Below are 14,409 nucleotides of genomic sequence, written 5' to 3'. Positions count from 1 at the left end.
TGCAGTGGCTTTTTATGATTTTTGTTTGATTCAAGGCAGCAACTTTGCTTCACTCACACACTCATAGCAAGCAACTTCCCAACATCACCTATAAAACATGGCACAACAAACCCCATCCTGATGGTGCAAGTTCCAATTGATCCCTTTGGCAGCTCTTAAAACAAATAATAAAGGAAGAAAAAAGGATGGTGCAAGTGAGTGAGAGAGGTTGTAGGTGTGAGGAAGGAGTTTTTATTTAGTTCCCTCCTGCTCAGCAACTTTGTAATCCATTTGCTGCTCTCCTTTCCCCATCCCTCACCCCTGCGTGTTGTTTAGCAGGAAACTGGGCTGCAAGAATGTGAAGAATGTAAACAGCCTTTTATTGTCCAAAAGGATGGGAGTGTGAAAGAAATGTGCGCCTTATCGCAGGGCTGCAGCTCGCTACTTCATTGCTATGATAAAGTGCTGGAGCAAAAAACATTACACGACAAGCACAATCCAAAACCGGATTAGAATTTGACATAAGCTTCCTCAAAAACTAATCAATCACCTCACACTGTAACACTAGACTCCAGTTCTTAAGGAGGGTGTTTAATCCCTTCAAGGTTTATTACACACTCCCTATTGACTACTTCGTGACAAACTTTCGCGTCCAAGGCAGCCGGGGAATGGAGGCATAACTTTTGCAGCGGAGGTATTTGTGAGAGTAACACCAGAACTCCCCCCAAAACAGCAAGCGCGGTTAAAATCTTTCCGAAATAAAAGTGAAGATGGCCAAGCTCTTTTGCAAACACGGTTTTTTTTTTTTTTTCTCACGAACAGGAGCATGAGTCCATTTGTACTATCAGCGCCCCACGGACGAGGCGCTAGGATGGAGAAGTTGAGCTCCTCGCCCGTCTCACCGCGCACCTGGCATCGCCTCCCTTCATTCAGCGCCCCGAATCTCGCACTCTGCACCTCACCCTGCCGCCACGTCAGTCCCCGCATTCCCCCACCGCATGCACAGCAATATTCACCGCAACACCGGCGTGTCCCACAGTTTCTGATAAAAATTAAGGAAACACCCGGGGCGCGCTGCAGCAAGCCCGAACTAACGGGGGAGCTTCCCGAGCGCTACCTGCGCACCCAGCTCTATCTTGAACGCGAAAAAAAAGGCGCTTGTGGCCAGCAGAAAACTTTCCGGGAGCGGGCAGTCTCGGCGACGCTCGGCACACACAAACACGTTTCCCCATCCCTCCCATCCCTGCCCGCGGTATTTTCCAGCTCCGCGGCGGCTCCCGGCGCATCCCGGCCCCCGGGGCTGCGCTGGGCTCGGGCTGCGAGCGTCCCGCACTCCCAAACGGGGCGAACAGAGGCAAGCCCGCTTAATTAAAATAAAATAATAAAAAATTAAAGAAAAAAAGTGAAAGAAAAAAAAAGATGGAAAAAGAAAGAGAAAACCAAGAATATGTTAGGGGCTGCGGGAGGCAGGTTAGGGGAACCGGGCTCCAGAGGAGACCGCGCCCGCCGCGCTCCCGGAGGAAGGCACCGGTGTCCGCCAAGCCCCCCGTGAGAGTCCCGGGGCAGCGGGGATGGAGACTTACGAGCTGGAGGACGCCCTGGACCACGACGAGGGGCAGGGGCTGCAGGGGCACCATCCTGGCTGCCGGTCTAGGCGGCGACTCCCCCGGCGCGGGTCTCGCTCATCGCCGCTCCGGGAGGACGGGGGGCAGGACCGAGCGCAGGGACACGCCGCCCGCCGTCCCCGCTCACGGGGCGCTGCCAGGCAGCGGCCAGACCCCGGCACTGCCGCGGCGCTCGGCTCGGCGCCGCTCGGCTCCGCGGGCGGCCATGGCGGGCGGGAGGCGGGCTGAGGCGGGCGGGAGGCGGCGGCGCTGCCCGGCTCCCCCCGCGGGGCACGGCGGGGCCCCCTCACAGCCCGCGGCCGGGCCCCGCCGCACTCCGAGCCGGAGGGACCCGCCCGGGCCGCGGCTGAGCGGAGCGGTGCCGGGGGCGGCGCGTCCCCGCCGGGCGCCGAGCGGACCCCGCTGCCCCGGGCGGAGCGGCCCGGCCCTCACAGCAAGTTTAAAGAGGCGGCGGCCCCTCCTCCGCCCGCGGCCGCCCTGCTGAGCCTGGGTGCGCCTCTGGGAGCCGCCCTGGGCCGCCCGGCCCCGCCGCTGTAGGCAAGGTGAACAGACTCGACGGCCATGCCCGGGTCCCGGCTTTATAGGGCCCTCCTGTCACCGCTCCTTCCTTCGGGGGCATCTGCCCCCGGCACACACAGGCGGCTGGGCAGCCACGGGGCTTGTGGGGAAACCCGACGTGTTTGTGCTGTGACCAGGCGCGGTGGGGCGGGCGAGGTCACTCATAGTGTCCTGGGGACACCGAACCTGCCCTGGGGACATCGAACCTGCCCCGAGGTCACTCAGAGTATCCTGGGGACACTGAACCTGCCCCGGGGTCACTCAGAGTGCCCCGAGGACACCAAACCTGCCCCGGAGACACCGAACCTGCCCTGGGGACACCGAATCTACCCCGGCATCACTCAGACTGCCTCGGGGACACTGAATTTGCCCCGGGGACTCTCAGAGTGTCCCAAGGACACCAAAGCTGCCCTGGGGACACCTAACCTGTCCCGGGGCCTGCCCTGGGGACACCACACACCTGTCATCTGGGACTGGTGCACATTCGAGTGGGCACAGACACAGGGTCATGTTTAATTTGGCTCCTTGTGCAGGGCTGCTGGGTCTGGGTAATGGTGTGCAAGCCTGTGGGGCACCCCGAAGACCACAGGACCCATTTCCAAAGAATTCACTGGGGTCAGATCCATTTAATAACATAATTTAATGAATATTCACCAGATCCATTGTTGAGATAGCCGTGAGCAGGCTGAAGTTGTCCCTCTGTTTTTGTGACACCTGTGTAAGGTGGCAACCTCGAAAGGGGAAATAAAGCTTTGGGTGCAGGAGGCTGGGTGGAACCTGATCCCAGTCAGGTTTGGCACAAGAACCTCACACACAGCCTGGGCTGAAGCAGTGCCACCACAGCAGGTACACCTGTGCCAGGCCTGGCAGTGCCTGTGTTTGCTCATCAATAATTCAATGATGTGATATGTGAGCTCTCTGTCACCGGGCTGAAGTGCAAGTTGTGGTTTCAGTTTGCAAACCCTGCCTGCCATTTGTAGATTGCTTTCCTCTTAATTCTCAGCCTCATCTTCTTACTAGGTCTGTATTCAGATTACATTTTGACAACCCTTGTATGTTCAACTGCTAAAATCCTTGTCAGTGGAAACAGCTTTGCAATCCCTCTTGTGGCACTTGAGAGCAACCATGATTTTACCAGGTAGTGATTGTGGATGTGATTGACCCATAAGTCACAATCACTCATTTGAGTTTGGACAAAATCCTTTATCTATAGCAAAAGGATCTACTCATTAAGGGAACAACTTTAAATGAGTTCATTTGCAGTAGATTCAAAGACTCAGAGAAGACTGAAATAGTGATGGTCACTGAGTCAATGTACTATAATGAATTTAATAGAGTTACTTTTTGTGGAAAAAGTTCAAGAGGTTTTTTTTTTCATAGAATCATAGACTCTCAGAAGACAGTGTTGGAAGCGACCATAATGTTCATACTGTTCCATCCCCTGCTTGCACAGGGACACTTTCCATGATCCCAGGTTGCTCCAAGCCCCATTCAACCTGGCCTTGAGCACTTCCAGGGATGGGGCAGCTACAGCTTCTCTGGGCATCCTGTGCCAGGGCCTTACCACCTTCACAGGGAAGAATTTCTTCCTAATCTCTAACTCTGCTCTCTGTCAGTTTGAAGCCATTCCCCCTTGTCCTGTCCTTCCACCCCTTGTCCCAAGTCCCTCTCCATCTCTCTGGAGCCTCTTTAGGCCCTGGAAAGGGCTCTGAGGTGTCCCCAGAGCCGTCTCTTCTCCAGACCACGCTCAGCTCTCCCAACCTGGATCCAGCACAGAGTTGCTCCAGTCCTCAGAGCATCTTTGTGACCTTCTCTGGACTTGCTCCAACAGCTCCATGTCCTTTGTTCCTTGGGGCCACAGAGCTGATGTCCTGCAGGTGAGGTGACACCAGAGTGGAAGGGGGAGGATCCCCTCACTCGACCTGCTGCCCACGCTGCTTTTGAGACAGCCCAGGACACAGGAGAATTTCTGGGCTGCCAGAGTTCATGTTGAGCTTTACATCAGCTCCTTGGGGATGCCTTTCATCCTTTCTCCACCCAGCCTGCACTTATGCTTGGGATTGCCCCGACGTTATTTTAGTGCCACCATTTGACATCCTGTTAAATACAGAACGATCAGAATAAAATACGTTAGGATTTACCAGTATTAGAGTTTAAATTCCCAAAGTTGCGCGCATGGAGAGCAGTCAGGCGCTGCTCTGCGTGTGTTTAGCAGTGAGAAATGGCACTTTCTGCGGTGCCCAAATCGCGGTTTTTGCGCTCAATCGCGGGGCCCGGTGGCCAATGGACACATCTCGGGCGCCCTCTGCCGCCCGCAGGCGGTACCGCGGCCCCGCTCGGGGCAATCGCAAATGTCAGAGTTGGAAAGGCTAAACTCGGATCAAGTGTTTAGATAGATCTCATCTGTATTTAAAAAAGTAAATTAAAAAAATAAATCTGTGCTCTATAAGTTCAGAGAAAGCTGAATTTCCGTAATTGGCTTTTAATGGAATAATAGCGTTGGAGCTGAAGTACTGCAGTTCTATCCTATTAAATACAAACAGAGTTGATTCAAATGACATTAACTTTGTCACACAAGCTGCCAGAAGCCGGCCTGAAATCATGCTTTTTCCAGATTAAGTCGCAGTAAATAATTGTAAAGTGCTTTGAAGATGAGAAACATCATGCACAGTAAGTGCTAAGTATTCTTGTTATCTGCATTATTTGCCAGAAAAGTCACAGTAGTGCTAGCTAAGAAGAGAATGGAAGGCCTGTGCTTTGTATTCCCTTGCTTTGCCGTGTTAGCATGATCTTTAAACCTCATTTAAATGGGGATGGGCAAATTTTCTGGTCTAATTTTAAGGCACAATAACTGATAGTTGGTTCATCTCAGGAAATAATGGTTGTATACTGCAGGAAGTAATCCTGATCTCTCTAGAAATGGATTAATGAGCCAGCTGTGGAAAAAAAATAAACTAAAAGCTCAAGATCCTGCTAAACCATCTTGGCTGCTTCAAAAGAGTGAAAAATACCTGATTAATACATGATTGCTAATGCTTGTGCACAAAGTCAGTAATAACTTTTATTCCATTATCAAGTAATTTTTCCACACAAACCAGTTTGTTGCCTGTAGTTAGCATCAAACCCATCCATTTTCAGCCTCAAATCTCATTCCTCTGAGTTAATTTAAAGCATTGACATCAACTTTTACTTCTCTTAGTCCTCACTCTGTTTCCAGCTGCTGGGAACAGTGGACTGGAAAGAGCTGCCTGTGTCATTCAGTCCATCTCCCTTAACTGCAGACTGTGAAGTGTGGGGTTTTTGGAAAATCTTCAAGATCCTCCTTTAAATTAGCTAGTTAGGAGTAGGGGAATTTCATGCTCCAAAAATTCACACCTCTGGCATTTGAAAACCTCTTCCTAACCTCTAATTTTCAAATTTGCTGTATTTGATAGCTGGATCCTTTTACAGTCAACTGCTTTATGTTAATGAGCTCTTCTTCCTAATTATAATGTGTAGCCCCAAAAATTTAAAAGGCCCTGATTCCCTCTCAAATTTTATTAATCATGTGAGCCTGGCCATCTCTCTCAGGCAATAGCACTCCATTTCCTGTATTAGTCTAGTAAAACTTTTCTTTTGTCTGTTCCTGGAATAAATATATTTTTTAAAAAAAGTGGGTGAGCATTCAAAGTTAAATGCTGGAGTCTTGTGGAATGTCATTAATGCCTAATTTATCTCTGTTGGAAAGAGAATATTTGATACACCATGTGACAGTATTTTCCTTGTCTAGAGTGCATCCCCATTATATTTCCTCTGGATTCTCCAGTTGTTCCAATGTGTTATCCAGATCCTTCCTTCACACTACTGAGTGCCTACTGCTTCTGTGTCAGCAGCCTATTTCAATAACAATTCCTACCTAGCTGGAATTGATAATTAACTTATTGACTAGCTAATTAATTTATTGAATACCAGTGGTCCTAAAGATCGATCTTTAAAGAACCTTATTAGTTATTTCCTCCCAGGCCTTGAACACAGTCTATTAAACCATACCTTACCCTCTCACAACTTTTTCCTAATCATCCTCTCCAGCCTATTTGTTTCCCTCCATGACATCCAATCATATTTTGGTTGAAGTGCAGATAAATGACTCTATTTCTTTTGTCTATAAAATTAGTAACCTAATCAAAGGCAGGTAATGAAATATTTGTCATCCTAGAACAATCTGAAAAAAAACAAAACAAACCAAAAACTTAAAACAAACCAAAACCCAGATGAATTTAGTCCATATTCCATTTCTCTGTTTCCAAGCCTTTTTTCTCCTCCTTCAGGTGGCTTTCAACAGCTTTGCATATTTCTAAAACTCATATTTGCTGATACTGTGTTTCTCTTCATATTCTTAGGAATTAGATTTGCATTTGCTGTTCCCCATTTATACCATTGCTGATTTCACAGCTTTATTACTGATCTGCTCTCTCTGACTTGCAGTTGGTTATTTCAGATTCAGGAGTGAGAATTGTCCACTTCCACATCTCTGCTTGTCTGAGCACATCAGCCTTTGGAATTCTGTTTTACCCAGGGTGTTGCAAACACTTTCTCCTGCCCTTTGATTAGTAATATTTGCCCTAAGATTCAGGATATTCAATCATATTGAAAGCTAAAGGAGTTTATTTGAGGAAGATTGATTTCCTTCCAAAAAGAGAATGCCTTGGGTTTTTTCCTTTCCATGTACTTTTGGGTGAGGCTGAAGAGTCCTGGCTACTTTTTAATGTAATCTTTTATGGCTTTCAGTTTATTACATTTTCTGACCTCTAATAAATCCATTAACTTTGATTGTCAATACTTTGCCTTATTTAAGTGGTCTGTGCTTATCTTTAAATGCTAAGCTATTTTTTATCTAGATAGTCCCAACACAGTTGGCACTGAGACATTAAGAAGCCAAGTTAAACTTCCAGAGTTTATAAACTATTTTAGAAATGTCAAAACAGGCAAATGGGAAAGATTTTGGAAGGTACATTAAAGAGAAAAAGTAATGATGAAAATGTGCTTGCAAGGAAAATGAGTTGTCTGTAACTGGTTAAAGAGAGCTATTAAATAAAATTGTTTTTAAAAGTCATAGTAGCTAGAGTTATTGCAGAACTAAATATTCAAAGAAAGCAATCACAGCATTTGAGGTCAGAGTGACTGCATTAACACCCTCGGGGGTTTTTCCCTACCTTCAAAATTTTTAATATGTTGTGCTCATCAGAAATTGATACATTATTTAATCAGTTAATTTCTTGCAAAGGAACATTTTCTCATTTATAATGAAACCTCATGTGAGATTCATTTATGCTGTGGCTACCCTGTTTAATTTATCTCTAAGGTTCTAGTTCTAAAATTGCTTTAGTTTTAAGTTTTGCTTTTGTTTTCAGAGTTTTTTTGAGAATCTGATTTTTAACTATTTATTTTCCCATAGAATATGTATAAACCGTAAATGTGTGCTGTGTGCTTTGTATTTAACCCAACAAAAAAAAGATGCAAATCTGCATTACGACAAAAATATTTGCTGTGTACTTCTATTAAAAAAAAATAAATCCAACTTTATAATATGGGGAAAAAAAAGTCCCAGAGCTGTGCTAAAATTTTGTCTGTAACTCAGGAGATTAAATTTGCTGTTGCATTCATTTAGTACTGAAAAAAAGTACTGTTCAGCAGATGCTTCCAAATCCACTTCCCTTTCATTTTATTACATTTCTAAGCCATAACCTTTATATAAAAATATGCATTGTTTTTACTGTCATCATTCATCTAAGGAGTGATAAGGAAATATCCATATAAAACATGTACAATTACTAATATCAAGGTGAACTCTGGCTATTTCTAAAAGACAACTCCAATATAATATTTTTTAATAGAGTTTCAGCAAGGTGGGGATATAAATAGCTTAAAGAGATGATAACATGCCCAAGTGAACTTTGTCAGAGATAGAGAGAAATGTATCACATTATGTCTTAAAGAGGCCCCTTGTGGTTTTTTAAAACCATCATTTTTCTGGCCAAAATGGCCAAAATAAGGATGTCTTTATTTACATAATTTCCAGCATAAGTGACTTGAATCACTGATGGGGACGTTGTGCCTTGAATCTCTTTTCACATTGTTTATCAGCAGATGTCAGATTGTGTTACTCTTTTTTTATTATTCTAAATCTACCCAGGCTAGAGCACAGCACATGTCCCAGTGGCCTTTGGTGCCTTGAGAGATAAAATTGTTCATAAAACATCCAGAACGTGCCTTCTGTTATCAGAACAATTAGAGCAGGTTGACAAATGCATGAGCTCTTAGGTTAAATACATAATTGGTTACTTTTGAAAATTGACACAAGTTCTTGATTTTCCTTATCATCTTCCACAAAGCCAAAGCAATTATTCACAAGATGTTTTTGTATCCTAGAGAAACAGGGAAATTTTGGAGCTTTCCTCAAGTCAGGCCACTTTGAAGGAATTTTTTTTCCCAGATGTTGCCTGTAATCTTGTCTCCATGAGGGTGAGGTGGAGAATAAGCACAATTCTTTCCACCTTCCCTTTCATTGTGACCCAGGTGGGGTCAGAGCTCTTGAGGGAGGAGGGAATTAGTTTTGGAAGCTTTGTTCAGTAGTGGGGAAACCAACACAAGCCTCTTTTTCTTTAGAATCCAGACCAGAACCACTGAGGAACTTGGAACTTTGAAGCAGTGCTTTGACCCTCTGGAGAAACAGCTACCCTCTAAGGATGAAGAGTGTGAGAAAAGGAAAATTTAGTTTCTGGCACAATTGTTTTGGAGAACTGGCAAAGCTGCTGCAAAGGTGATCTGTTTGTTCAGCACTGGAATAAATCAGAGGCCTCAGGAGTCTTCCCTGAAACAAGTTAGTTTGTGTTATTTTTTTGGTTTTCATTTGCTGGGATATTTTTTTAAAAGTCTGCATCTCTAGAGACCTGGTGCTTGAAATAAAATAATAAATGTGGGTTTGAGGAATCCTGGCTTGGAGGAATTGTTTTGGTTTTTTGCTTGACCAGAAACTCAGGACAGGGCCATGAATTTGCAATTAAGTTTGCCATGTATTCCAGTCAATGCTGCTTAGCTTTGCCTTTTCCTCTGAAACCCATCTCAATAAGGGCAAGATGTCTAAAAGTGATGCAGTGATAAGGAGAGCAGCAGTGATTTTTGAGGGACCTTTTGAATTCCTGTGTAAGGTCACACCAGTTTGTTCTGTGTTGACCTCAGACTTCACCATCCAGCTCAGGGCATAGATACCTGCATGAAAATTATAATACAGCAGGGAAAGTTACATAACCTTTGAGAGAACTGGAACGGAGCAAGCTTCCTCAGCCCTGGAAAGGGTGGCAGAAATCAGCCTAGGTTGGCCTTGAGAGTACAAGAGTCCAAAATTGCACCTTGGGGTATCACCAATATCGCCAGGCCTGGTGCTGCTGGACTGAGCAGGAGACATCCCCCCTCTGCTCATGGGGACACAAAGCTGTAAACTTGGTGTGACTGGGGGATGAGGAACAGAGCGTTCCTGCTGCTGACTCTGAAGAGCTTTCCTTTCACTTACAGCAGAAAGAGGCATATATGTGTCTTGTTGCATTCATTTTTATCCACTCAGTCTTTGACAAATCTATCATGCTCTCATTTTTCTTGCAGAGATCTGTCAAATTTTTACGGTTGTAAAACTAAGTTGAAAAGACCCATGAAAGCCTCTGCCAATTTTAAAAGTTTCAGAGTTATAGAGAGAAAGATTTGACAGATCAATTTTTCTTTTCTTTTGAGAGTGGAATCAGGAGGGAAGACAAGAAAATACCTAGGTGGATGAGAAAAGTTAGGTTTCTTAGATCAAAAGACATTCTTCAGAAGTGTTCCCAAAATTAAAACTTTAACAGATTTCTTTGATCTGATGATTAGTGGAAGCAAGTCCTACTATAACTTTTCAGCCAGCCACTCAATAAAGTAATGAACTAAGGAAAACAAGATTTGTGGGATTAAGTAATTTATAAAAAGATTGGGATTTTGTGCCATCATATAATTCCCTCCTTATTCTCACATCACATAAGGCACATTGTAGCCAGATTGCAAATATTTAAGTGTAGCAAGTAGAAATTTTCAATAGTGTTTTCAAAATTCATCATAGGCATCAAACCCATTGGTATAAACAGGTAGTTTATACTCTGTTCTTTCTCATCAGTACTGATGCTGCAGTAATTTCAGGGCAATAATGGACATAAATATAGACAGGTGAAATCTGACATACACAGACTTCTTCAAAGTTATGTCCAAAAACTCTGAAGTTACCAGGGATTCTTGTTTAGTAATTGCAATTTCCACAAGCTGACAGCATTTGTAAGAGTTTTCTAGAAACAATTACCATGGTTAATTTTCTATGACAACCGATATTCAGGATAAAATCAATTGGTACAAGTGCTTAACAGAGTAAGTTTTGCAAGACAAGTTTTGCAAGACTCCTTACTATAAGGAGTAGATGGGTGCTGGAATATTAAAAAGAGAAAAAATAGTTATAGTGAGAAGACTTATGTCTGCTCTGTTTGTCTGACCTGTTGTCCAGAGGTTTATGGATTCGTTTCAGGGGTCAAGAAGAATGGCCTGGATAACATACTTTTTGTAAGCTGGCTAACATTGACAGTATTGGCATATTGTGATGTTTTAGGAGCCTTCCATCTGAGAAAAGATGGAAAACACTTATTTAGCTGTTCAACTGAACAAAGCAGGGGGATCATGCAGTTAGATGTGATTGCCTGCTAGGATATGGAAATTTCTTTATCTCACAAGAGAGACAGAGTGCCAGAGATGAGGTTGTTACATCCATGATGACTTTTTTATTTCCTGTGCTTTTCCTGCAGTGTCACATCTGGCACATGTTGCCTGGGCTGTTTGCACACACCAAACTTTTCTTGCTGCTGCATCCCCAGAGCATGCAGGTTCTGATCTAAGAGGGCTGGCAGTGCTTTATCCTGCTATTGCTCATCAGGGCAGAGAGAGTTAGCTAGTGCCTCTTCCCTTCCATTTGTGACTGCCTAATGAGACTCCAAATATGATCAGTCACTCTGTAGATGGTGTTCAGTATTAAAAGCAAATCACTGACTGTAGGCAGGAGGTCATTCAGCATTGCCACTAACAGCTTTTGATATTTCTGCATTAAAACCCAAGCCAAGCATTAGAGGCACTGAACCATCTGCAGGCCTAAGTAGACTTATTGTTGCTTAACTTCTTAGTGCAAATGAAGAGCTCTGTGATGTACTTCTGTCTGCTTTTGTGTGAATCCTCTGCTGCTCTTACTGCTGTGTCAGGGTTGAATGAGATGCAAAGAGTTCTTTTATTTTATTAAGTGTGTGTTGCTGCTCTCTGCTTCCTCACAGAAATGTGATGTGACAATGAAAACAATGGCTCTTCCTAAGAGAATGTCAATAGTTTTACAGAATACCTTCTTGTCCATGTAACCTCCTCCCAGTGGTTCAGGTGTCTGTGATCCAGGATCCAGCAATGTTTGTGCAGCCCCAGCTCAGACTTCTGAGAAACCTGCTGCCCTGATGGCAAGAGCTGGAAAAGCCTACAAAGAACAGAGCTGTGCAAAGAAACAAAGTGAAACGGAAGAAATAAGGTTGGTGAGAAGGGCATAATTGGCAGCTCAAGGGTTCAAATGGAAAAAAAAACAAACATGGAAAAAACCATGAAAAAGTCCTAAGAAGAAAACAAGAACTAAGATGGCAGCTCTGCAGCACCAAGGTGTGGTGTTTGTGAGGTCCCCAGGATGAGGTGAGAGATGAGAATTTGACTCCATGTTTTCAGAAGGCTGATTTATTATTTTATGATATGATATTATATTATAGAATGCTATACTAAAACTATACTAAAGAAAGAGAAAGGATACATCAAAAGGCTTAACAAGAATGAATAATAAAAACCCATGACTGACTCAGAGATTCTGACACAGCTGGCCGTGATTGGCCATTAAGCAAAAACAATTCACATGTTTGGACAAACAATCTCCAGGCCACATTCCAGAGCAGGCAAACATGGAGAAGCTGAGGCTTCTCATCTTCCCAGGAGAAGAAATCCTGGTGAAGGGATTTTTCAGAAAATATCACAGTGACACGAGGTTCAACCTGTCCCAAGGACAAACAGAGAAAAGCCTCCTCTTCATGGCTGGCAAATGTTGTCTGGAACAGTCATCTGGAGTCATCTCTGGAGCAGTGAAGATTGGTAGCTCATTATTCCTAGCAATTGTTTTTGTGTATTGGACAGTAATGAACTGGTTTGTACTTTTCCATGGAGTGTCCCCTGCTCCTGAATCTCCTTGTGCCTGTTAGAAGTTGTCTAAAGTGACCCAGGGTGTGTTATGTACCAAATAATTTCACTGCAGAGCAAACTGATCAAATCATGCCTTTGCTTTATCTAAGCTGATTATCTCATGCCTCATCTTTTTTTTCCCCCTTCTTTTTAATTCCTATTTCTCCTTCAGGTTGAGGCCAGGTTATTAAAAATAATCTCAGACCTTTTGTGCTTTTGAAGCTCAGTGCAGCCCTGCTGGCTTCTGCAGCTGCGCTACCTCTGTGTAATCCAGGCCTGATTTTTGAGATGTGGCTTCATTTCCAAAGCATTGGTGAATGCAGGGAAAGTACAAGAGGGACAGGTGCTGTATTTGAAACTTTTCTGACAGCATCAGAACTGAGAAATTGTTTTATAAACAGTTAAATGAAATGTTTTTGTAGGTACAGGAACTTGCATAAGGACAAGGGCTGCCTAATGCAGAAAGTACTCTATGAAAGACTGGGTGAAACCTGAGACATTTTATTTGACAGTAAAATTATGAAGGCTTAAACAGAAGAGTGAAGTATTTTGTTCCTGATGTAGAGCAGCTCCTACATTCTAGCTGTGGTAGTGTTGGCTCTATAGTGTATGGAGTATAAAGTGCATTTTCCACCTCCAGCACTGCCACACAAACCAGGTTTCCAACAATTGTCAAATCTTGCCTGAGGTTTCTGTCTCTGTAACAGAGACTTCATCAGGCCAGCACTCACTACTGTGTCTGGATTGCTGAACTGAGGGTACTTCATTGCCAAAATCTTCCACTGATGGCAGCTGGCAAGGCTATGGCAGCTCACTGAAGTGTGATACACAATATATGATATCAACCTAAACAAATTATAAGGTCTCTGGAGCTAAAGGGTGCTTATAAGTGAGCAGTCATATAATTTCTCATGGGTGGAAAAAGCCCTAACTAAATACCAGCTTGTCTGAATTTAGAATTTAAGAAAAATTTTGTTTTATAACAAATCTATTTTGCGGAAGGTCTGAAGGAAAACTGGGAGATACAGGCACAGCAGGCTGCTAGAGATCATTTTGTCCCAGAAGGTTATCCAAGGCAGGACTAAATCCTTTCCAGACACAGACTCAATCAAGAAAAGAGTTACATGTTGTAGCCTGAAAAAGCTGATTGTAAACACTAGAAGTTGCACATCCATATGAACATTGCCAAAATTAAATATATTCTTCCTATTCACACACTTCTCTGGAATTTCATTCTCTTTCTCATTTATAGGTCTTATATTTGCTTCTTATTAGTGAGGTCAGAAAGTGAGAATATGACTCCTCATAGATTTAGATCTGTTGTTTTCTAGCTGCATTTAGGTGCCAATTGGCCTAAACATTTGAAAATATCAAGATCAGATATCATTATCTGTAACTCAATGGCTGTTCTTATAGCTGGACACAGCCCAATTATATTATTGCCTTTGCTAAATTGTCCCTCAATTTCTTGCATGTTTTTATGTCCAGAACTTTTTCCCATGTATGAATTCCCATTCAAATTCTGCTTATTTTGATGGTATCATAGTTTGTCCATATAGAAAATATTATTGATATATAAATTTTATTATATAGAGATATGTGTATATATATCTGTATAAATATCTATAATATTTAGATTATATATAATATAAATATTATATTATAATATATATAATGCATATAATATATATTATATTATAATATATATAATGCATATATATATATAATATCAATATATAGATATATCTTCCATATACATATAGATGTCTATGAAGAAACTTCTGTTATGCTACTTTATCCACTCTGCTTTAACTCTACTATTAAACTTCTGCTGTTAATTTTCCTTGAGTGTAGTATTTGAATTTCTAACTCTACAGAAAATCTCTGAACATTCCTGAAGGCAGATAAATCAGACTGGTTGTAGGGAAGGAGGTTTTGCAATCTATTTGTG

At 43.1% G+C, this 14,409-nt stretch overlaps 1 protein-coding gene across 1 annotated transcript in view; it reads right to left on the bottom strand.

The window, feature by feature from the left end:
• NXPH2 (neurexophilin 2) overlaps positions 1-2,180 on the bottom strand; it is a 35,277-nt gene extending 33,097 nt beyond the window's left edge. Inside the window, exon 1 of the mRNA XM_074547888.1 lies at positions 1,563-2,180. Coding sequence (XP_074403989.1) covers positions 1,563-1,616 — 54 coding nt within the window. The 5' untranslated portion in view covers positions 1,617-2,180. The remainder of the gene's footprint in view (positions 1-1,562) is intronic.
• Between the last annotated feature and the right edge of the window lie 12,229 nt (positions 2,181-14,409).

This window comes from Zonotrichia albicollis, chromosome 10 (assembly GCF_047830755.1).
Source record: "Zonotrichia albicollis isolate bZonAlb1 chromosome 10, bZonAlb1.hap1, whole genome shotgun sequence".
Classification (NCBI taxonomy): domain Eukaryota; kingdom Metazoa; phylum Chordata; class Aves; order Passeriformes; family Passerellidae; genus Zonotrichia; species Zonotrichia albicollis.
This window is presented reverse-complemented; position numbering and strand designations above follow the sequence as displayed.